Genomic DNA, 24,965 nt, shown 5'->3' with positions numbered 1-24,965 from the left:
AGGATTACATCTAGCAGTAATAATGTGGCCAGGCCCTGGGACAAATCACCACACGAGTTAGCGGAGGGTCTGTATCTTTAACTGAGTGTGACATTATGATATTTACCAGCCCTTCATAGTGCTTTGCTTATTAACACCACTTTAATCTCTTCTGAGCCATCTGTCGGTCATTCAAGTTTCAGTTTCTTTCATGTGCTGGAAGAGTTGAGAGACTTCACTTTCTGAGCTGAACTTGGACATTACCACTCAAAAGTTCTGGTGGTCATAGTAGCGCTTATTATTTTTCTCTTTTAAATTTGTGTTATCAAATTGTGTCCTGCGGAAAATCTCTTGGGGGGGGACACAAACAGATGGCCACAGTAATTCCTCTCAAATTCAAAGGGTCACGAAGGTTCATAGCTCTCAGAATTTGCATGAGAGGTATTAGTGTGGCTGGCTGAAAGCTGGTCCCTCTCCCTATTCCAAACCTGGCAAGTTTGGCAGAAAGCAGCATTGAACACTGCCAGCATAGATTTTTTTTTCCTTTGGTTCGTGCCCATCAGACGATCTCTCTAGAAACCAGAGCTGTTTCTATGCTGTGACCTCGGCAGAAGCATGACTGAGGGGTCTTAAGTGTCAGTGTGTGTTAGTGGTAGTTTACATTTTATTTGAAAGTGCAATTTTCAGCTTTGCATTTCTAAGTAGCCTGAATGGTTTCATTTACTGTCAGGCATGTGTTTGAGCAAGAGACCCTTCAGAGCCATAGGCATGTTTCTGGCCGGTGGATTACATGCAGATGATCTCCTGTAGAGAAGGGCTGTTGTGTTCATTACCAGCTCCCCAAAATCAAGTTGCTCAGAGCTGCTAGATCAGAAATTGATAGGGAAGCTATCTCCGTCTGGAAGCGATGTTTTCGCTTCGTTGTGCACTACCCCCTCACTTGAACAGTCGGCACGGTGGCATGTTTCACGGCCCGTTTTGGAGGGTCACGGGAGTGAAAAAATGGGTCTGGCTGACAGACGAGGAGAGTTAAGAGCACTCGCTGCCCCCACGGGAGGTGTGTGGGGGCCGTGGCACGGGGGTGGCGGGGGGGAGGGTGCCACTGACCGGGTATAAGAAGCGTGTGGAGGAAGTGCCGAGTGGTGACAGGGCTGGGCTGGAGGCGAGGGGGCCGCGGCTGGAGCCCCCGGGGCTGGGGCGAGCGCGGGTCGCGCCCGAAGCCCCGGGAGCCCAGCGCTTCCCCCGGGCAGCCCGCAGCAGGCACGGCTCCGAGCCGCCGGCCCCCTTCCCGGGGCGAGGCGGCAGCCCCGGCGGGGGGGCTGGGGCGAGCTCCCGGCCCCGACCTGCGGCGCGGCAACCCGCGGGAGGACGGCGGCGGTGCCGGGGCCCGCGGCGCGGGACGAGCCGGGGGGAGGGCGGCGGGGCCGGGGCAGAGCCGGGGGCCGGGGCAGGCGGCGGCGCCGCCGCCCGTGAGGCAACGGCGGCGCGCCCCGGACTCCGCCTCACCGGCACCGATCTCCCCCGCCCTCCTCCCAGCGCCAGGCTCGCAGCGCCGGAGCGTTTCGGCGGCGGCGGCAGCACCCGCCCTTCCCGGCCCCCCCCCCCCCCCCACCCCCACCAGCGGCGATCGGGAGCCCCCCGCGCCACGGCACCCCCGCCCCGCACGCCCACCGCCGGGAGGATGGGCAGCGGGCGGCGGCACGGCAGCCCCCGAGCTCCCTGAAGCCGCGGAGACAAAGGGAGCAGCAAAGCAGCGGCGGCAGCAGCCGGACCGGGGTGGATGCAAGCAACCATGAAAGGCTGGGTCCCCGCCTCCTCCTCCGCTGCTGCCAGAGAGCTGCCGGCTGCTGCTGCTCAGAGGACTACACTGTGAGGGGGGGGGCGGAGGAGAGGCCGGCTTGGTCTGCCGTGCAAAGGTAGAAGGTGTAAGGGAGAGGAGGAAAGAAAATGTCTTCTTCGGTGGGGCCCCGCGGCCCTCGCCCGCCCACGGTGCCCCCCCCGATGCAGGAGCTGCCCGACCTGAGCCACCTGACAGAGGAGGAGAGGAACATTATCATGGCAGTGATGGACCGGCAGAAAGAAGAGGAGGAGAAAGAAGAGGCCATGCTCAAGTAAGCAGACGCCAGTCATTCATTCATTCGGGCACTCATTCATGCGCCGATCGCCGCCGGGCGGGAGCGGGCGCTGCCACAGCGGGAGCCGGTCGGTGCCCGGGGCCGCCCCGCTGGGACCCCTCGGCGGGGCTGGCGCCGCGGAGCCCCGCTCCGAACCCCCATAACTTCCTCCTCCCGGGCCGTTCCCCCCCCCCCCCCCCCCCCCCTCCGCGAGCAGCTCCTCCCGAGGCAGAGCTGCCGAGGTTGGGGGGAACCCCGGGACGGAACGGGACGGCGGCCCTCCCCGCCCCCGGGGGGGGGGGGGGGGGGGGGGGCGGGGGGGGGGGGAGCCGCCGGCGCGGGGCGGGCGGGAACCCCCGCCGTGAGGGGTGAGGGGCGAGGTGGGATTCCTTTGGGGTCCCCAAAACCCCGCCCCTGCCAGGAGGGGCCGCTGGGTGGGGTTTCCCTGCGTGCGGGAGCCTCCGCGGCCGCCGTGCTGCCCCCGCCTGGCTCGGCCTCCGCTGCCGCCCGCCGAGGGGCTCAGGCGGCTGCCCCAAACTGGCCCCCACCCCCCCCCGGTCCCGCCCCGCTCCGCTACCGCCCCCCCCCCCCCCCCCCCCCCCCCCCCAAACCCGCGCCTTTCTTCCCTAATTACGCGCGCCCCGCTGTCGTGTCGTGTCCCCCCCCCCCCCCCCCCCCCCCCCCCCCAAACCCGCGCCGCCGCCCCAGCCGCCGTCTGCTCCGGGAGGGCAGCGGCTCCTTCGGGGGTTGGGGGGGGGGGGACACACGACACGACAGCGGGGCGCGCGTAATTAGGGAAGAAAGGCAATTAGTGGCACACGCTCGTGACAGAGGGGAAGCGTGCGTGCGTGGCGGCGGGACGGGGCGGGGAGGGGAGCGGGGTTTATCCCGCTGCCGGCAGCGCGGGGCGGGGATGCGGGGGGAGCGCGGGGTGTGGGTAGGTGCCATGTTTGGAAGCCAGGTCCCCACAGCCTCTCTTGAACCTTTTCTCTCATCCTACCTCCGCCCCCCCATCCTTGCTAAACGGCGCATGTGACCACATTTTCTAGCCTCCCCCGTCAACAGAGGCTTCAAACGTAACGTTACCAAATTGCCTGCTGCGAGTGATGAGAATAAACAGATTGAAGCTGTGGCCTGTGGAGGAGAATCAGGGTTTCTCCTCTTCTGGCTCCCCGTCAGGCCTGTTCGTGCTGGGGGGGGGGGACGGTAGGAGAGGTGACTGGAGCAGTGCAAACCTCTGACGTTACCCAGACCCTCCCTACCACGGGAGCTGGATCCTTACCTCACTGGCTTCTGGTTGCATACACCTGCGCTTGGGAGGGATGCTCTGAAGGTGTGACGTGATCTGGGCATTTCTTTCGGCAGCATCAGAAATGCCCCCTTGAGCGATGCGGGTGCCAGCTCTTCCCCGCGGCTTTCTCTCTCCGATGGAGAGACCAAAACCCCCCCGCAGGCTCCCGACTCTGGCCCTGTGCGTGCTGAGGCTGGGACAGCATTTCGGTATATCGCTGCCTCCGTCCCTTCCCGGCGGTGCCCGGCTCTGAATTTTTCCAGGGGCTGCTAGAGGTGATGGCAACGGCGGGTACCGAGGCCCAGCTGCTGGCGTTGTGTATTGCCCGGGAGCGTGGCGCTCGGATCTCGCTCCAAGACGAAGAGTTCAGTTTGCTGTTGCTGTTCATTTTGCTTGGGGTGTGGCTAGTCTTGGAGGTGGGGGCGGTTGAAAGGAGAAATGTTTCGTGAAAATGCATTGTACTAGTCAGCGTGGGGAAACGTAAGTGAAGGATCGCTCCTCAGTTTCTATTTGTCAGAAGAAAATTAAATAAAGGAGTAGCTCAGAGGCTCTAAACTACATTTATCCTTCTCCCATTCCTTGTCCTCCAGCGCAGCTACTTCCCAATAAATATTTAGCTTTCATTCTGTGAAGATTGCTGGTTCTGTGATGATGTTGTAGAACAATACTGTAAATCTTACAGTCACTGCAAGAATGAACTTTTATTGGTAGAGGTGGTAATTTCTCAGCCCTATTCATGTTAATATGGGGTAGGGGATAAATTTTTCTCATTTTTTTTCTTCTACTCTTCTTTTGTATTGGCATTTCTGAATTCCGAGCTAATACTTCATTTTCTGTGAGATTATGGGAATTTTTGGCAGTTTTACTAAATTAAAGAGACTTTCAATACGATTTTGTAGAAGAGGTCAAAAATAGTGCTTTGTGAATTCAACTTGAAATTACTTTATATTATCATCAAATGTTTGTCATACTCGAAGTTATAAGTTTATTTCCTTACAACGTTTTTTTTCAAATCATGAGAATAACAGTATAGGCTCTGCATTGGTCTGAGAAATTGTGATTTTAAATAGTTTGTTTGTTTGTTTGTTTTTCCTTTAAATAAGGACCCAGAAATTAATAGAAGATACACTGGGAAATTTACAACCCTGTATATTCACTTTAACAATATTGTTGGTTTTCAAAAATTAGGTCACAGCAAATAGTTTTCATATGGAATATGATTTGACTCCTAAAGACAGCCACTAGATTTTCTGAAATTGTTTGCCTGTTCTGTATGCTGAGCACTTCCTTTTTGGGACAAGAGTTAGACACATCCTTCCAGAGAGTAACCCTTACAAAATTGGAATTTGAGACAAGAATTTGCTTACACAGTTTTGTAGAGCTTTGTTACAACTATACAGTGGTGCTATCTAGATGACACAGCTGTATTATAAAAGTCATTTATCGTCACCATCCCTTCCTGTTATTGCCAGTAAAAGTTTTTCAGATTATCCAAATGTCTTGGCAAAATTGCCACGAGTTTTCATTTAAAACCACCTGGCAGAGAAACGTTTCCGCCTGTAACACCCACATGCAAATCTGTAATGTCCCCTGGAAGTGAAGCTGATCTGCGTTGCAAACTAGGCTGCCTTCAATCCTGGGCTGAGCAGCGGCTGGAAACGTGCTGTTTCGTGAATCATAAGGGCTAAAAAGGGTGCAGCATTTCTCTCCTGTTCTGGATGTCCTGATAGTTAGCAATAAAAGTTTCTAAAACGGTGCTTGTAATTTTCCTTTCCAGCCCTCCTCATGGCAGAAAACTGTAGGAAGAATTATTGGTTAAACTATTGTATTCTTCACATTATGATCATAAAATTGTGGATCCAGCAGAATTTGAGGTGTTTCTGTGAGTAGACTGTAGAGATTTCAGGAGAAGTGACAGAGATTAGGGTCCTTGGTAAAGAGGCTGTGTCCCACGCCTCCGGGTCTGTACCTCTCTGTCTTCCTGAGCCCTGTTTCTGACTCTGAGCTAAAAGCCTTGTCAGCCTTCCCTGCCAGTTCGTGCTGACATCAGCACCTTCTGCAGCGTGCCAGCCTGGGAGCAGGGCGCTGTTACAGGCAGCAGGACTACGGACAACACGATGCTTTCGCTGCTTGCACTGGAGAATGACAGAAATGCACGCTTCGGTTTGAAACCACCTGCTCGTCTCTTTCCAGGAACTTGCCCTATCTGTCAGTTTGTTGGCCCGCTGGGTTTCCTTTGGCTGTCCGGGGCTAATGGGGCAACTTGTACTGGCCAGCGTGACTTTCTTTTTCTAAGTATACCTGGTCAGTGGCAGGGACCTCGTCTTCCCCTCATCCTTCCAATATCAGATTTGAAACCGCTGCGGGTGGTGATTGTGGAAGGGGAACATTCTACTGTCCTATGACCTGCTGAATACCTTGGAGCAATGTGTTGAGGAGTTAGGGCTTTTGTGAAGGTTCCTCCTTTTGCTTTTTAATGAACTGGTGTACCTTGGCATGAGGAACAATTTCACTTTAGCTGATTGCCTTGAAATTGCCTTTACGTGCAAAGATGGGGTTTGCATTCCTGCTGTAACAGGGATAGTGTCAGTAGGTACTCCTGAGAGCACATCCATGCCTTCGTGCCATGAAATGTGGTCCCAGTTTGGTGTATGCCACTGAAGACTCAAATTCACTTAAGCACTTTGATGCTTACCTGGTGCTGAGTAGAAACTGAGGCACTTTGAGTGGAGTCCATGAAATCTTTCTGTAATGGTGCACCTGAGAAGCTGCGTGTTCCAAAGCATATGAGTGCCTTGGCTGCTGAATTGCTTGCTGTCTCTCTTACACTTAAGCCTGTTTGGGAGTCACAAACTACTTAGTCATGTACTTAAGTCCTCTGAAAGACCTGACACTATAATGCATATTGCTACTCGGTGCTGAACTCCAAGTGCTGCTGTCGCAGTGACGGCCGCTTTCCGGACATGCAGGGGACAGGCTCTGTTGCTGCTACCCTAGGTGTAATAGCCTGCTGGTTGGGAAGTGGTTACCTAAGCCCAGTGCACTTATCAGCCTGAAGAAACTGTGTCCTAGACAAGTGCCGTTATGTTATAACTTAGTGGAAACAGTTTGGCTCCCCATACAAAGAAGAATTAAAAGTTTATGGGCCCAGGAGCCTAACTCAGTGTCAAGCCCAATAGGAAGAGTTCTGGGAGTAGGAAGCAGGTCCTCCTCCTTCCCAGCTGAATGATCTCATTTTGGGGTTTCCGAGCTTTGCCTTTTTGTTCCTTTGTGGCTGGGCGAGCTTCACCTTCCTGCCTGCCACACCTTTAACATCAGCATGAAGAGCAGTCTTGTGAGTAAGTGGGGCTTTACCATGGTAGACTCAACTCACATCCACTCTTGTTTCCCTGTTTCACACTGACTGTGCCAGATTTTGTTGGGATCTCTGAAGACTGTAGTCTCTAGCAACTCTTTTAATTGAAGCTTGCCCTTACAGATCCAAACTTCTGCTACTCCTATATGAATAAATGCATAGGACAGTGGTAGAATGTGCCGTGGCCTCTTCTGCAGACTAATTCACACTGCAGGCATTTTTTTCCCCCCTGTTTTACATGGTAGATACTCTTGTAACTGAAAGAGAAGAGGTTTGTGTTGAGTGGTTGATGTGTCTAGCCTGAAGTCTGGATGTTGCTCTATACGTGACTCTGGATGTGACTAACAAAGTGTGAGAGGAAAAGTTTTCAATGAGATTGAAGAGAGAAACAAACTATCATTTGTAAAAACAGAGTGGGGAAAAAAGCCCACAAACATTTTAAAAGAGAAATAGTTTAAAAGTTTAAAGTGTACATTCAAACACTAAACAGCCTGAGACAACTGTATTGCTTGTGGGTATAAGGTGTCTTGAACTGAAACAACCCCAGTTAATATACAGAAAATTTCAATCATAGACAAATCACAGAACTACATGTATTTCTATGTATGTACTTAAGCTGAAGTTGATGTGCAATTGTGTGCCTTATCTTGTTGAGTTAGTTGGATACTAAATGCAAACCGTGGCAACAGTGAACACAGCCAGTTGAGTTCCAGTTCTGTTCTCCTGCAGACTCTGGCAGTCCAACAGGACCATACACTGGGACAGCCAGAGTGCTTTTCTCCACCCCTGGGGGAACAGCTATAAATCAGTCTTAGTCAAATTTTGGCCAGAAGCTACAAGAAGGTTCCTAGTTACCATGACAATCATTTTCTGGAGTAAATTTAAGTGCAGACAAAAGCTCTTGCTACTCTTCTGATGGGGTTTAACAAGACTGTGAAAGGGATTGTTTGCCAGGGTAGTAGTGGCAACAGTAGAAAACTTAACTCAGAGACACAGGGAGTTCTTCGTAGTTTTGTGACTCTAATAGAGTAGCTTCAGTAGAGAGGCTAGCAGGTACTTGAAACCTTCCCAGATCTCGTAAGAGAGTTATTTCCAGGTTTGCCAAGGGAGTAGCTGTTAATAATTAGGGAGAAGTTGATCCTAACACCCTATTTTGACCATCTAGTGTGGTACACAAACTTGATTTTAATAGAATTCGGGTCTCTAGAATCATCAGGGATATTGGAGCTGCTTGCTTTTCAGGGCTGCCATATCCTGAAGTCACTTGCAGTTGGTGAGATAACCCCTATGTAATTTCCTGTGTATACAGGGAAGCTTCCAGCCTTAGCTGATAGCTGCTGAGTAATTGAAGATTAACAGATTAGCCAGGAGGCATGTGCTCTTAACCAGTTTCTTAGAGGCATTTTGTTTCCTTCTCCATTTCTAACACTTGGACCACACCTAACATTGTCAGTAAACATTGGATACTGCTCAAAACATGGTGGCAGGTGCTGCCACCTTTATTTTGTATAGCACTAATGAACAAAATAAGGAAGTAGCGTTCCAAGACCACCTTAGCCTGAATGCTGTAAATCCCATGACAGTAATTGCCCTTCCATAAACAATAGGGAAGGGAGGTAGGATCATTCTTCATCTCTTCAGCTGAAACTGCGCCACTTTGCAGAAGTAAAAGCAAGAGTCAAGGGGCCATTGTGAGGAAGTCTGTCTTTATCCTATCTTTACGATAAAGGATCTAAAGCCTATCTTTAATTCCACTGGGAAGACAAAGGAGGAATCGAGAGTTCTGGGAACTGGTTGTGCATTTGGCACCAAGGAATTAAAGGATAAAATAGATAAACAATACCAAGACTCTCTCATTCTTTCTGTGGTCCCATGAATCTCACTTTCTGTGCTGTGGAGCAGGAGGAATGGAGGACGCTTGCACCTCAGCTGTTTGGAAGCCTTTCTTTCTTCCTTTGTACTTAGAGGGGTTTGGAACCACCATGTTCCAGGCTCTGTGGTGGAGCAGGGAGCAGAGTGCAGGTTGCTTACTGTGTGCATGGGTGGTTTAAGTCCCTAGAGTCACCCAGACAGACTGTTCAAATATTGCTTTGCGCCTCTTCCTGGCACTTCCAACTCTGATCAGAACACTTGAGTGTACATATCCATGGTGGAACAGTTTTACTCCTGCAGGACTGCAGGAGTTGGGAGGTTTTGTAGTCTAACCCCCGACTCAGAGCAGGGCTGCCTACAGCCGGTAAGCCCAGGACTCTGTGCAGATAGATGGCTTTTGAATATCTCCAAGGACAGAGACTCCACAACCTCCCTGAACAAGCTGTGGCAGTGTCCTGTCACCCTCATAGTAAAAACTGTTTCCTGATGCTCAGATGTCGCTTCACATGTTTCAGTTTGTGTCCATTGCTTCTGGTCCTGGCACTGGGCACCTCTGAGAAGAGTTTGGCTCGCTCTTCTTCACTCGTCCCCACTGGGCATCAATAAATGCTGTTAAAATCCCTCTGAGCCTTTTCTTCTCCAGGCTGAGCAGTCCCCACTCTTTCAGCCTTTCCTCGTGTGATGTGCTCCAGTCCCTTAACCATCTTTGTGGTTCTTTGCTTGATGCAGTACGTCCATGTCTTTCTTGTACTGAGGAGCACAGAACTAGACTTAGCATCCAGATGTGGCTTCACTAGTGCCAAGGCAGAGAGGGAAGATCACCTCTCGATCTGCTGGCAGTGCTTTTCCAATGCATCCCAGGATGGTGTTGGCCTTCTTTGCTGCAAGGGCACATTTCTGGCTCATGCTTAACTTGGTGTTGACCAAGAATCCTTACCTGCTTCTTTCCAGCTGGTTGGCCCTCAGCATGTATTAGTGCATGGGAGTGTTTCTCTCCTCGTGCAGGACTTGGCATGTCCCGTCGCTGAATATTTTAAAGCTGAAGAGGGTGACCTGTATCTAATGTGTTCTCAAGTCAGTCTGAATCATTCAGGGGGAGGATTGCTTATGATCACTGCTTCCAGCCCCTTTCTCTTTACTGTCAAAGGCCCTCACTCAGAGAGGGAGAGAGAGAATTGAACAGTGTGGTAACTATTGTTGCCTTTTGGCCAATCAGAATTAATTTAACAGCATTTGACGCTTCAGGTTTTCACCACTCTGAGGTCAGGTGTGGCCCAAAAGGTGTCCTGATCAAAGGAGACAACTGTGGTGACCTCAGAATTTCAAGGAGGGTTTTCATGACTTTCAGAGAATTGATAGTGATTTTTAAGCAGGAAGGTGGACTGAATAGTCCAAGGAGACTACATTTTGACTGTATACAGTCAAAATGTTTTCACAACTGCTCACAGTCATGTGGTAAAGCAATTATGAGACTGTCATTGACTGTTCTACTGGGGGGCCATTTAACTGCCAAAGCAGGAGCAAGAGACTGTCAGCAGACAAAAGCAGATTCATAGGAATTTCCTCAAAAGCCATAGAAAGCAGGAAGTGATAGGGGATAGCAGGCAGTAATAAACATCACTACCATGTTCTAGACATGGGCTTCAGATTGGCATGTGTTGAAATTTCAGTAGGTCTGAAGTGCAAGGTTTTGTCCAGAGCTCTTTTCTCACCCCAGTTTTGGTAGTTTTATTGAAATGCATAGAGCACTGCTTCTGTTCATGCACCTTCCCACATGATTCTCCACTTGATACTAGAAGCCTCCAAAGTTTCATGCCAAGCTTTGTCTGATGTTACACTAATACTTTCTGACTGAGAAGTCTGTGAATCTACAAATTCATGGGCATTATCTGTGCCCTGCAGAAGGGTGAAGACAAAGGCTGGGTGAACGAACATGGTCTCTGGGCAGAGTTGTAAACCCAGATCTTAAAAGGACTTATGCAGAAGAGACCTCTTCGCTAGAGGGGGGGTTACTCTCCCATTGGTTGTTTTTCTGGAAAATAGCAGAAGGAGATCAACATTAAGAGAGTTTTGAAATTCTCAGTCCTGTCAATGCCCTTTTATTTGTGAAGATTCATGTGAAGAATTTTTTGCATCCTTGGATACAGGAAAGCAACTAACAAAGATTGTAGCGTGCTTCGTTCATCTGGTGGTTACTAAGCATTTTAATTCTTGAACTTAATACTTTAAGAAAAGGCTATTTAAAAATACTGCTGCCCTTGTATTCAGGCTTGTTGAGATGCAGGCGTTATTGAAGGTGGAAAATGACAAAACTGAGATTTATTTTTGGTTGCCCATAGTTAGAGCCAGTTATAACTTCTAGCCAATTTTACCTGCTCCTTCACTCTAACCACTGGTGCCCACTGCATTTGTCTTTTCCCCTGAGCCTACCAGTTTTAATTAATAGATGCTGGCATGCAATTATGTTTTGGGGAAAAAAGCTTGAGTGCCTACAGTTTGACTCTAATTCCCAGTGGTGATAAAACATACGAGAAAATCTTGTGTAATCAAGTACAAACACAGAGTGGTTTCATTCTGCTTTTTGGAAATACTTGCATAAAATTTACGGTTACTGGAATGATTTACACCTGATCAGGTCTGTGTGATTTATCCCAATCAGATCTGTATATTGGATATGTAAGGATGCAGATAGTTTATCAGATCTCGGTATCTGTCAAGAATTGCAATTGTTTTATCCCTTCTTTTATACTTCAAAGATATGGTAAAATATTATGCAATGTTTATGCTGTTGTCTAGTTTTGGAATCTAGGCAGTATATGTTAGTCAGAGTTATTTTTGGTTTTCACAATAAACAGCAGAAAAGAATAACACTATCATTTTGCTTTAATAGTTTCTTAGGTAAGACAGTTTTCACAACATGATAGGAAAGCATTGTAATTCTTTGTACTTATAACTGAAGTAATCTTCCTCAAAACTTGATTGCATATCAGATACTTATGTCCAGAGAAAGTTTTAAACAAGAAAGCCATGTTCCAAATATATTTTCTGGCACTCTTACAGAGGCAAGAAAAGCTAGTTGCAATTTTCAGGATAATGACACACACAAAACCATTCATACACTTGCCACTTCAGAGGCATGAAGAGACACAGCACGATGAATAGCTGTTTCCAGACAGTTCTAGATTGAATTAGAACATCTATTTTGGCACTCATTTCTGAGTTTGTTCATGTCAGGTGTGTCTTATTTTCAGTGTCAGAACTTTATGCACTTTGCTTATGATACACATTGTTCCTACTAGTGAATATAGGGGAGTTTTGTATTTTTTTTTTTTTCAGATGTCTGTAATAAAAATGGGTAGTGTTTGAAATCTCCTAATTTTTTGGTCTGTCTTTCCTATATTAAGTGCTCTTGGGATCACTGAAGATCAGTGTGTGGCCTGAGAGTTGCTTTTCGATCAGGGATGAACCTAGCACACAGAGCTACCCTTTTTAGTGATGTCAGTGGTGGATCTAGAAAATTAACTGTTTCAAATTTTGAGGATCTGGGGTGTAACCAAAGAATAATTTTCTCAGCATTTTGGGCTTTAGGTAAGCACCAAATTGTAGTTAGAATGGTGGTTTAAATGCCTTGCATCAAAATACAGTTATTTACTTTAAGGTCTTTAATTGAGAGTTACTTTTATAAACTTCATTATGTGAAATTTATTAGGACATTGCTTGTGAATGGAACACAGTCCAGCCATGCTATTTTAGTGTAAGTACTATTGTACTGCAGAGAAAAAAATCTGCTACTCTTCTAGCAAGAAACAGAGCGCTCTGTTTGTTCTGAAAATTGCTAATGGAAGACTTCACATGCTTGAATGACCAAAGTGTGAAGTGTCTTCTCAAGTGTTTCTCTTGGTTAGCAATACTGCGTACTCGGAATTGATCAAAGAAATTATATACTCAAAAGTCTGTCTACATCTTATACTGGCAGGTCTAATAAAAGATAATACATTTTTTTACAAGCCTAGTTTGGCCTGTGAGCCTAGCAAGCATAACAAATTTCATAGCCACTGTTCATGAAGATTTTGTCAACATTTTTGTAAAACATGTATTAATTCTAAGGTCTTTGAAGATACTGTGAAGGCTTCAAAATTGTATCAATAAACTAGGATTTTGTAATACTTACATTGATACATCATTATCTTTCCAGATATTTAGCAAACCTACAGTCCAATAGTATACAAACATTCCAAAGCTTTAACTATGGGCTATTTGCATCAGTATGTATTAATCATGTGGAAGTGTTCTACAGATCAAATGATTAGTAATATTTTTGAGAGAAATGACAATGAAGCAGTTTATGTAACAAAAGGCCATTTTGGAACTGGATGATTGAATATATTTAGTTGTTATTTTGAGCCATGATTTGTTGGTATAACTGTTTTCTTTTGATGATTCCAGTGGTCTTGGAAAAAGTGTCAAGATCTATGCAAAACCAGACATAGCTGCCTGAGCTTTCTAACATTTTTTTTTTACACAATTTCTTTAGCACTTGCATGTAGTAAGAAAGCACTCTGAGTAATTTTTAATTTATATTCATTATTCTCTAGGTTTTTAATTAGCCTTTCATATGAAATTATTTTCAAAATAAAGTCATTGCACTTTTGCATATTTGCAGTATTAACTTCAGAATCATTTTGACATTTGACATCAGGAGACTAGATTATATGAAATTGCATAGATGTAGATGAAAACATAATGTGAAGGCTTGAGCCGTAAAGGGACATGAACAATCTTTGAGTATTTTAGTTACTTTAGGTGATAAGTCTCCTTGGTACTGTTGTTTATTGCAAAAATTTTGACATTGCATGACAAACTTCAGCTATACAGTTCGATGTTCTGCTGGATATGTGTTTTTAGCTATAGATGTAGAACAGGAAGGCAGCTGGTTGATGGAGTGCATGGTTCGTGAGGCTAAGCAGTTGAGAAGAAAGGAAAGAATTTATGAGAACTCTGGATCATCCTAGTTTAACTCTATTGATTTTGGCCCTGGATGCCACCTGCAAAGTGTCAGGGTAATGGGTTTGCACTTTATGGATGAGAATTAGAAGAGATTTGGTATGTATATACGTGCATCTGCCCAAGAATATGGAACCAGGCTGTACAGAAATATGTACAAGTTGTTTTATGGGCTTTAATTGCAACATTATGCTGCTTAATGCTGCTTAAAATATGTGGAGGGCATTGATGAAATTTGATTAGGGGCTGAAAATTTGGAACAATTTTACCTGCAGTCATATCATGGGCAGGTGACATAGTTGACCAAGTTGCTGCCATAGACCAGCAAAACATTATATTGCTGTAGTCCTGTGCCTCTGCTGAGTTTGATTAATTCTGGTGAATCTCTGCCTTGTAACAAGTGTCACTGGAAGCACATCTGTTAACTGGAGTAAGACCGCAGTGTTGTTGAGTCTGTTTAGATGGGATACGTCCCTGTAAGTGTTACATTTTGCAGACAGAAGCACATTTTTCTCAAATGCATTCAGTAGCTGTTCAATTACTCCCTAAGCTTTACACAGAAAGTAAACCTCAGAGAAGTGAAACCAAGGCATGGCTACCTACCTTTCTGAAAAAAAAAAAACAAAAAAAAAAAAACCCACCAAAAAACAAAAACCCCAAACATTTATCACTGTTCAAAAGTGTATCTGTATTTTTTTAAATTACTTCGTGTTCTGTATACCCCTAATTTCCTGGAGTCTTCACTGCATATTTTGTTTTCCTTTGTTTTCTACAAAAAGCTGTTTTTCAATATATATATGGAAAGGAACTGTATTCACTAAGAGGTGGAGACTGCAGTTATATGAATTGATTCTGGTAGCGTATATGTAAAAAGTGTGTAAATTCCTTTGAGATTAAATGCACGGTACATTTTTCTTATATTTCAGAGCAAAATTAGATATTGATTTTTTAATGAGAAATCTATTCTAAGAATATAGAACCTCACTAACATGATTCTTGTGTTTTGTGTTTTTAGCTGATTTGATATTGATTGTAGTTTTTAAATTTAAAAGCTCTCACATTTATAAGCAAAATCTCTTCATAATTTATTTTGCATTTTTTTTGGTAAAACTACATTAGCTTAAAGCAAAATGTCCTTCCTTAAAAAAGTCTCTTTCAACAATTATAGCACTCAGTGTAAAACAACTTTCAGCAGGAACTGTTTGGACTGGACTGACCCGTTCAGGGAATCAGCAATGAATTTACAGATTTGTTCACCGGTAATGTATTTTTCTGGTGGGGGTGTTTCAAGTTCTAAGCTTGTCCCTGTCTGAAAGGGTTTTAAATGATCCATGTGGAAATGGAGCTGGGGAGTTCTAGTTACATGGTGGTGGATGAGACAGTGCTCTCTCTTCCATCCAACCAAGGGGATCTGATTCTTTCTTTTCTGGTATTTATCCTGTATGGAATCAAAAGTGAAAAAAAAGTTGAGGTTTCCTTGAGGTAAAGTAAAATTAATGAAGTTAATATGAGGGAAAAATCTTGAGGAGAACAGCAGCAACAGTGGTGCTTCCCATTATGGAGGGGGTTTGTCTTTTTTTTTTTTTTTTATTACAGGGTTTGCAGTTTGGCAATGCTTTCAGCTCTCTCCTTGCAGAATTTATGGTTAAGTATGCTTTTTTTTTTTTTTTTTATGTCTGCATTTAAGTGTTTGCTATATTTCTCTGAAATCAAGACCTTGTCAGAGTGATTTATTGTTTCTGTCACCTTCTGTTGGATTACTGCAACATACTGTACATGGGATTACCCTTGAAGACTGTCCTGTTGATCTCATACTGTATCTTTTTACTTTTCCCTCTGTTTCCTGTTGCATGTATTTCAACTTGAAGCAGAGCTTTCCTTCCCCTGTTCTGGTGGAAGAATGGAGGTCAGCTGAGACCACAGAAGGAAGCCTTCTTCAAGTAGAGAAGACAGGGAACTTCATGCACAGCTTTGGTGGAGGGGCCCTAAATCTGAGAGCTTTCAATGAAAGCCGAAGTTTGATGAACTTTCTGTGAGGGCAACTCACTTGTTATGTGAAAGTTGCAGAGGTGGAAAGGAACTAATCTTCCTGGCCATTTACTTAATGGTGTAAAATACCAGGTGTTAAATTTTGACGACAGGCCCTTGCATGTCTGGCATTCATAAATAAACGAAGAAAATCAATAAGTGACTTCGGCAACTGCCACCCTTTTGACTCCCTTGTCAGAGGCCAAGAACTGAATGAACAAGAAAATTAAAAGTGTTTTCTCTGAAGGAAAAAGAAAAGTAGTTTTTCCTCCAGGCTGAAGCTGAGGCCACTGGGAGTACAGGAAAGCTTCTTTTTCTGTTACCACAGTTTGTCTGAATCTGGCAGTCCGCAGTTTTTTATATAATGAAGCTGTGCCCTTTGTATTTGATATCAAGATGTTTGTCCTTCATAGGCCTGTACCCCAGGCTGTCAGCCTCCTATTTTTTATTAGTTCCCAAAATACTTTTTTGTTACATTTTGTAAACCTGAAAAATACTACTACTGTCTGTTCACTAGAAGACAGTTCAAATTATGCTGCCTGGTAATACAGTGCCCCAGTTGAATTCTAAACCAGTTTATGGTGTATGTGTCTTTATCTCATAATACATTTTTCATTAAGGCTTTCAACTTTACTTACCTTCCAGACATTTAAATCATTGTGGTTACACTGATGTATATTACGTATATATTTTACCTGTTATATAGAAGATGTACACCAGAGTTCATTCTGTAATATTTTAGGAGCACATGCAGTTTTTTCTTTTTCCTCATTCCAGGCATTATATTCATGCTATTGATAAAATCCCAGAGAAATCAAGTTGAGTTAAAGAGCCGTTCCATATGTGTTAAATTGCATTTATGCTTAAAGCGAGCTTTCTGCAAAGCAGTCAGGGAACGGCGGTGTTGCTCAGTGCAAACGTCACGCTCCGTTCATGACATGTTGCGAAGAGGACGCGCTACGGCCGGTGTTCAGAGGTACGAAGCCCTGCCCGGCTGCAGCTGAGAGGACGCCTGTGCTGTCCCTTGGAGGTGTGGTGACAGCACAGAAGCCAGGCTTGTGCCTCCCAGGAGCGAGCGGGGTTTGTGTTGCCCAAGCACAGGTGTCTGCTACTGCTTGGGGTGTCCATTGGTACCCCTCCTTGTCTTCAGGGGGGAGGAAAGGGTGGGAAGGTGGTTGCTATTTTACACCAGGTTTTGCAGCAGTGTGTATTGCAGCGGGGAGCGGGCGGTGGTTTCTGTAGCCGAGCGGCACGGAGCTCCCTCGGGCACATCGTGGGTGGGTATTTCCACGGCTGGAAGCGGGACCCGGGCTGCCTGGGTTTCACTGCTGGACACAGGCAGCAATGGCAAAAGCTTCAGCTCAGTTGACGAGTCTGATTGTGTTTTCAGACCCGTGCGACAGCCTGCCACTTTCTCCAGATCCCTCCTGCAGGATTTTTGAGATTGCTATCTTTCCTTCAGGGTTGTCTCATTTCTCAAATAATATTATGGCTATTGAGGGAAAAGCATGTTTCCCTCCACATGAGAAGCAGTACCTTTTGAATGTGATTTATCATTAAACTGCCATCAGTGAAACAGAGATACTTTGTTTGATAAAATCTTTATTATTTTATTTTATTTTATTTTATTTTATTTTATTTTATTTTATTTTATTTTATTTTATTTATTTTCAATTATTTTATTTTATTTTTTATTATTTTATTTTTATTGTGTTAATCCTGAGTCTTGTGCTAGCCCAGGTGTTTTAAGTGCCCTCACAAGGTAACCGCCAGCTTAATGAGAAAAGACTGCAAAATAGTCGGCGTTTTGAATTGTGCTGGCAAGGCTATTCACTAGAAAAACTATGGTTGCTTAGTTGCAGTGGGAGAGGAAAAACGAGGAGAGGAGATCAGAGTGCATGCTGTGGCCTTGTGAGGGACAGCAGCAGGAAGGGGGAAAGTGCACAGCAAGTGAGTGGGAAAAAATAAGTAACTACATGGCCCTTAAGGCACAAAAAGTTGGACATACAGGGCATATAGGCTAGTCTGTGGGGATCAGACAGAGGAGGAATATATGACAAGAGAGACATGTGAGGGGAAGGCTGGAATTAGCTGGGATGGGAGCCTGGAAGTAGGCTGTGAGTGATGCAGCTGCCTCTTCATCTAGTACAGAACAAGCGTAAAATAGCACTTCTGCACACTGAGAATTGGGTAATGAAAAGTGATAGATCCTTTGGTAGCAGACCCAGGACTTGCGTATTTATGTGTCTGTTTCACTTTGGGTTTGAACTGGAGATGGTTAAGCATACAAATCAGGAGGAGGTGAACATTTATTTTCAGTGTGAAAATAAATAAATTAGAAGGCAAGTAGAAAATACAAAGGTTCAGAAATGCTCAGAGTGTGAGCCAGCCTCGTGACTGTGAAGAGAGGGGTCTGAGTCATGAAGTTCAGACGCTTGGGGCTTGGCAGAGCTGCTTTCCTGGATCTCGGCGGGCTCGGATGGTGCAGCGAGAGCATCCGGAAAACACAGGGTAGCTTGACTGAAGAAGGAACTGGACATCTCGGTGCATCTGAATTCAGTGTTCCCAGAAAATCAGCATTTTGTTCCCAGAAAAGCAGCATTTTATAGTATTACCTAACTACTCTGACTACCTTTTCTAATTGAAAGGTAGATCCACGTAAGAGGTTTGGTCTGGTTTAACAAGAGAGGTTAGGTCTCCTTGTTTGTAGCAGAGGACTTGGAAACCCAGCCCAGCCACATCTTAGAGTTCCTAAACGTGATAGTAGTAATGCACGCGATTCTTTTTCTAAACATCTTGCTGTGTTAATTCAGTCTCAGAATTTTGGGGCCTTTGTTGTTTTGATTATTTGGAATTTGGCTTAATCTTATTCCTTATAAGAAGGGTGCTTCCTCTGGTTAGGAAAGGGCCCCTGCTGTCACAGAAACTGTATGATAGTGGGTTGTGGAAAGGCCCCACACCAGTCATTTACCTTCCAAATAGAGTATGCAGACAAAGGGAAGATGAGGTATGAAGAGCACAAGTAGATCAGCTGTAAGGGAGCACTAAATGTTGTGTTAGTCTCAATGTTTACAGGCAGGGTGCCACATCCCCTGCCTCTGTCCAGCCTTGTCATCTCCAGCCTGACATATTGGAGGTTGTGTGCATGTACACATTAATCTGTGCAGGCTTGGTGCCTGAGGGAATGGTGTGAGTTTGTGTGGTTTTATTTTTAATTAAAGGTGGCATCTCTGTTTTTTGGGTGAGTGAAGAATGGAGCTAAAAGAAGTCAGATGAATGGAAAGAGAAAGGAGTAAAGGATGTTGAAGTTTGAGGTGAGGTTGCAAGTACAGCTAGAAGACTGAGCAGGTGAGAAGAAAGGAGAACAGCTGGGGCAAAGGCATCACTGTACAGCAGAGACCTTAATCAAAACCATCGAAAGTGCTCTGAATGTGTAAAGGTCCCTGTTCTGCTGAATCAGCAGCTGCTCTTAACTGGGAAATCTCCCTGGTACTTCTGTGTAGTTTTTACCCAGTACCGCATGTTGGTGGGTAGGGTTAACTCATTGGTCCCCAGGCACTGTGTGGAGATCTTCCTGGTATGTGTGTGTGTGGCTGTGCATATGCATATTATATATAGTAGTATGGGAGACAGTATTAGAAAACTGCTTCAGTAATTAAGATAAGACAAATAGGTTCATAATCTTATAGGCTGCATAGTGTCATTTAGGATGAACAAACATGATGACAGGCAGTCTTATTATTTTACTCCCTGCGCTCTTTGGTACCAGGGGCCTGCTCGGCTGCTTCTAGCACTGATCCCACCACCTGGAACATCTGACTGTTCCTCTCTGCATTTTCCCCAGTGGCGCAATGGAAAGGGTGGGGAGAGAAAAAAGAGCATCCAAATCATTTAGAAGTGGCATAGAAGTCTCTGCCTTGGTCCTGCACCATCTGATCCTACATCCTCTGAAACAGCTGGAAAGGGGAAGAGAAGCATTTCCAGCTCTTCATTGCCCTTTTTTCTAAATGTAAAAGACCCCATTTGGCTACAGTATGAGTCTTATTTTCACAATTAAAGATTATCACACAGTAATACTGTGGTTAACACATAACTAAACCTTGACTCTCCTGGGCTAGTCTAACTCTTTCTTTTCTAGATGTTGGAGAAAGTAACAAGTTTTCCAAACTGTGATGAGAAAAACAGATAAGCAGTAGTGTCCTGTATTGTGGCAGCCAGAAGATGGATATGAAAGAGGCAAAGAAGTGTATCAGTGCTACGCTTGGGAGGGGTGACTGCAGCGGGCAGTCTTGCACTAAACTTAAGTTTTGCCTGTTTTGGATGGCCCTAAGGATAGAAAGATGCAGACTTTAATATGGCAGAGGTGTCTGCCCCAGTGTGCTTGATAAGGGACGCACAGTGAAATCTCAAACTGCAATACATGTAATAATGTCTGCACAGCTACACAGGCAAATGTTATTGTTCACAGACTGTTGGTGACCACAGGTGTGCACACAAAGAGGCAGCAGCCCCCCTCCCCCCCCCCCCCCCAACCTCACTCTTGGATGTGTGTTATTCATTAGCAAGAGGAAAAAAAATAAAAAAGAGGAGGTGAGGGAGAGACAGAGACACACAGGTAAGTAGATCTGCTGAGGAAGAAAGTTGAGGAAGCTAGGATATCCTAGGGACTGTACTAAGGAAAGAGATGGGCATTTCACATCTGAGATATGTTGTAGTTTGGGTCTGGCAGTTTTGTATTTCTTCCCCAAATTACAGAATAAGCACTCTGATGAAACAGATTTTTGACATCAGCTACTTGGTGTATCAGTGCTGTCTTGCTTCTGTGCCCATGTGCGTCTGCTAATTTTGAAATTGGGAGTTTCAAGAAGTCAGGATATGGGAGTGATGTTGTGATCGATACTTACCTTAGTGGCCATCCATCGCAACAGCAGGGTGATTAATGATACTGCTCTTCTGAAAACATAATTTTTCCCCTTTCTTTTAAATTAATGTGAAATACCTGGAAAGTACTAGCCCTTGATGTTGAGTTGCCCAACCATGACTGACATCCCAGAGTGTGTGCTGGGATCCACCAGTTCTGGAAGGGTCACTTTCAGAAAATGTAATGATTCATTTCCCATGTCTTTGGTACTTTTGGTTGAACTTTGAAGGTAGGGATTTGCCAGAAATGCTAACTGTGATGGAAGTTTACTAATTCAGCTGCTTGTTCGTCAGAAATTACAATCAAGAGTATCTGATTTTTTTCAAAGGCGCACTGTGCTTCCACGATGCTGAGTATAACTGTAGCTGGAAGACTTCTGGCAGCCTGTAACAAATGTCAGGAGCAATTATCAGTCATTGTAATCCAGAAAATTTGTCATTGTTCTTCTAGTGCTACTCTGAGATTCATACTTCTTGATTTCACTTTAAGAAAGAATCAGCCTGGATGTTAAGTTATTGGACAGGAACTTGAAATACAATTAACATTTGTGTGCTGCTACTCTGGAGAAGTTGGAGTTTTCCTGTACCTCAAGTCTGCATTTGTTAAATTGAGATAATGCTTTTATCTTCCCTTCAGTTGTCCATCTTCTTTATTCAGATCATTTCTTGTCTCAGTGACACTCCTTTCCTATGTGTTCGGATAGTCTCCAGGCTTTACTCCTGAGAACCCATGGTCTCAGGGCAGAGTGCTGCAAGGCAAAGCAATAATAATAATAAATCCAAATAACCAGCTTTGTTGATGTCTGCAGCTGGGTCTGGCTTCACTCTTTGTACCAAAATTGGAACTGTGTTTGGAGTTCTTCTGTAAGGACTGCTGCCTCCTGGATAGCAAAGCCTGATTCTTTGTTCAAGGGAATAATTTCTGAAGAATCAGATAGGAATACAAATCATTTTGGCAAAGGAAGGTATAAATCTGTTGTGTAGGATACACAGTACAAGGGATTACTCTTTTACAATGGAAGTTTAACAGTAAGTTGAACACTTTGTGTTCATGAGAAAGGTTCATGTTTGCTGCTTTTAAATTCGGACATTTCATGTAGTTAACTTGGTTAGATAATGCATCTTCTACATAGGCACAACTTTGTCATTTACCTAAATGTATTGCTGAGAATACCTTGAATCTCTTCACTTGTTTTTTCTGTCCAAAGTTGGCCGTGCAGCTCAGCGATGTACCCAAAGGCTGTTTTATTAAAGAGGCACAGATCCTGTTGTGTGGATTTGACGTGCGTGCTTCCTGCACGTTGTGAAGTTATTTGTGACCGTGTACAGATTTGAAACACTTAACAACCAGCATTTCTTTGTGTGTTGAAATATCATGCTTTGGTGTTTGATGACAGGGAATATTGTTCACTGCATAAACAAGGAACATGTTTAACAAAACTCTTATTTGCATAAAAAGGCACTCCACAAGAAGATCATAGAATCATTTAGGTTGGAAAAGACCTTTAAGATTATCGAGTCCAGCCATTAACCTAATGCTGCCAAGTCCATCAGTAAACCGTGTCCCTAAGCACCATGTCTACATGTCTTTTAAATACCTCAGGGATGGTGACTCTACCACTTCCCTGGGAAGCCTGTTCCAATGCTTGACGACCCTTTCAGTGAAGAAATTTTTCCTAATATCCAGTCTAAACCTCCTCTGTGGCAACTTGAGGCCGTTTCTTCTTGTCCTTTCGCTTGTTACTTGGGAGAAGAGACTGACATTTGCCTTGCCACAACTTCCTTTCAGGTAGTTGTAGAGAGCGGTAAGATCTCCCCTGAGCCTCCTTTTCTTCAGTGTAAACAAGCCCCGTTCTCTCAGCCACTCCTCATAGGACTTGTGCTCTAGACCCTTCACCATCTCCATTGTCCTTCGGATGTGCTCAAGCACCTCAATATCTTTGTTGTAGTGTGGGGCCCAAACCTGAACACAGTACTTGAGGTGTAGCCTCACCAGTGCCCTAGTCCTGCTGGCCACACTATTTCTGGTGCAAGCTAGGATGCCATTGGCCACCTGGGCACACTGCTGGCTCATATTTAGCTGGCTGTTGACCAACTCCCCCAGGTCCTTTTCCGCCAGGCATCTTTCCAGCCACTCTTCCCCAAGCCTGTAGCGTTGCATGGGGCTGTTGTGACCCAAGTGCAGGACCCAGCACTGAGCCTTGTGGAACCTCGTACAACTGGCCTCGGCCCATTGATCCAGCCTGAGGAGCCCTTCTACCCTCAAGCAGATCAACACTCCTGCCCAACTTGGTGTCTGCACTCAATCCCCTCTTCCAGATCACTGATAAAGATAAAAAGATAGGAGTGAATAGAATGTTCAAACATTACCCGGTCTTACATCATTACGAAAGATGGAGGCAAACATGACCTAATATCAGAGCTGTTAACCCATGTGTTGCTCTTTGGCTATCTTTGCATTGTTTAAAGAAAGCACATTTGCACTATGTATTGATTTAAAGGTAAGTTTTTATTTCTTATATAATGATGCAATCTTAATACTGTACTTCATGATATTTTATTTTCCTGTAAGTCATATTTATCATGTCACTCAAGGGCTAATTGTTAAGAAGTGGAAATACCCGCTGATTTTTTTGAATGGAAATCCCTCTTGCACTGGTTGAATGATCATGAATTTTGCCTTTGGGGGTTCAGCCTTTAGAAAAACCACATCAGAAAAGCTGTTCTCCATGCTGGTCAAGGTGGATGTTTTCTAATAAATGGCTGCTAACATCAGTGGGAAAAAAAAAAGGTAAAGAACCCTTGCAGCTGGGGAAATATATCAAGGACCTTAAAGCACATATGCAAATAATATTGAAATAGAGTTTACCAACACATAGCAGCTCACGCCAGCAATACATAGTATGGTTCTTCTGATATAGGAGTCCTTTATTCCCTTTTTCTCTTCCAAAATTCTCTAAGCACATGTTTTTATGGTTTTTTTTTGGATATAATTTAATTTTTAAAATATTAAAAAATGTTGAAGAGAGTTATTACAGACCCTTTTCATTAGACTTTTTTATAAAACAGATGTAATCAATATGCAGAAAGGAGTTGATTTTAATCTCATTTTTTTTTAGCCAGAATAGGATCTGCAGATAACACTAAGAATAGATGTAGCTCCAAATTTAACAAAAGAGATTTAAAAAATCCTATTTACATGTTCTGTTAATTTTCTCTATTGTTTTAGTTCATTGCAAGCTTGAAACCAAGGCCACACTTCTTCATGAGGCATTTAATATGAAAATCTTTTTTATCTGCTTATAAAGGAAAACTAAAATAGTTCTTCAAAGGGATCTTCTGATTTTTTTTAATATTCTTTTTCTGTGGGCCTTGCTACTTAATGTAAAGCTGTATTTAAATCATATTCTTGCTAATGTAGACTTCAAAACATATTAGAATGAAAAGTTTCATTGCTTTCTAGACTTTATTTGGCCCTTAATTAGACAGCATAAACCTTGGTTTAATGTCTAATGAAATGCAAACTCCAAAATGTGTGCAATTGTGTGAACAGTGTGTGCTCACAGCCCAGAAAGCCAACTGTGTCCTGGGCTGCATCAAGAGAAGTGTGGCCAGCAGGTCGAGGGAGGGGATTCTCCCCCTCTGCTCTCGTGAGACCCCACTTGCGGTGCTGTGTTCAGCTCTGGAGCCCCCAACATCAGAAGGGCACAGACCTGCTTGAGTGGGTCCAGAGGAAGGCCACAAAGATGGACAGGAGGCTGGAACACTATGAGGACACGCTGAGAGAGTTGGGAGTGTGGTCAGACCTTATAGTGTCCTTCCAGTACTTAAAAGGGGCCTACAGGAAAGATGGGGAGGGGCTCTTTCTCAGAGAGGGTAGTGATAGGACAAGGGGTAACAGTTTTAAATTTAAAGAGGTTAGATTTAGATTACATATAAGGAATAAATTCTTCACTGTGAGGGTGGTGAGACCCTGGCACAGGGTGCCCAGAGCAGCTGTGGCTGCCCCCTCCCTGGAAGGGTTCAAGGCCAGGTTGGACAGGGCTGGGAGCACCCTGGGCTGGTGGAAGGTGTCCCTGCCCAGGGCAGGGGGGTTGGAACTAGGTGATCTTTAAGGTCCCTTCCAACCCAAACCATTCTACGATTCTAGGAAAATACAGTTTTCTTTCCAAGTGCAACAGTGTCAGTCTTCTGTGCCCTGAAGTACAGTGTGCTACTGGAAAATTAGTGGGTTTTTTAGAGGCCACAGGTCCTAGCGAGTAACATGCTTTCAGTAGTTTAACAAGTGGTACCTGCAAAAATGCTTTTCTCATATGCAGTGATAATTTTAATATACCAAGTGTGTGTTCTGCACATACCAAATGATTCTCATTTTCCTATTTATACTGAATGGGGAAGGCAT

At 44.7% G+C, this 24,965-nt stretch overlaps 1 protein-coding gene across 29 annotated transcripts in view; it reads left to right on the top strand.

The window, feature by feature from the left end:
* The first annotated feature begins 1,483 nt into the window (after nt 1-1,483).
* RIMS1 (regulating synaptic membrane exocytosis 1) overlaps nt 1,484-24,965 on the top strand; it is a 340,605-nt gene continuing 317,123 nt past the window's right edge. For 15 of the 29 annotated variants that reach the window (XM_042803088.1, XM_042803086.1, XM_042803066.1 and 12 more), the window contains exon 1: nt 1,489-2,090. In XM_042803088.1, the coding sequence (XP_042659022.1) occupies nt 1,927-2,090 (164 nt within the window). In that variant the 5' untranslated portion in view covers nt 1,489-1,926. Of the gene's footprint in view, nt 2,091-24,965 lie in introns of all 29 variants that reach the window. The other 14 variants (XM_042803080.1, XM_042803077.1, XM_042803084.1 and 11 more) reach the window with 4 other exon arrangements.

The sequence above is a fragment of the Tyto alba genome, unplaced genomic scaffold (genome assembly GCF_018691265.1).
Source record: "Tyto alba isolate M040663 unplaced genomic scaffold, T.alba_DEE_v4.0 Super-Scaffold_40, whole genome shotgun sequence".
Classification (NCBI taxonomy): Eukaryota; Metazoa; Chordata; class Aves; order Strigiformes; family Tytonidae; genus Tyto; species Tyto alba.
The sequence above is the reverse complement of the archived record's forward strand: the minus strand, read 5'-3'. Positions and strand labels throughout refer to the sequence as shown.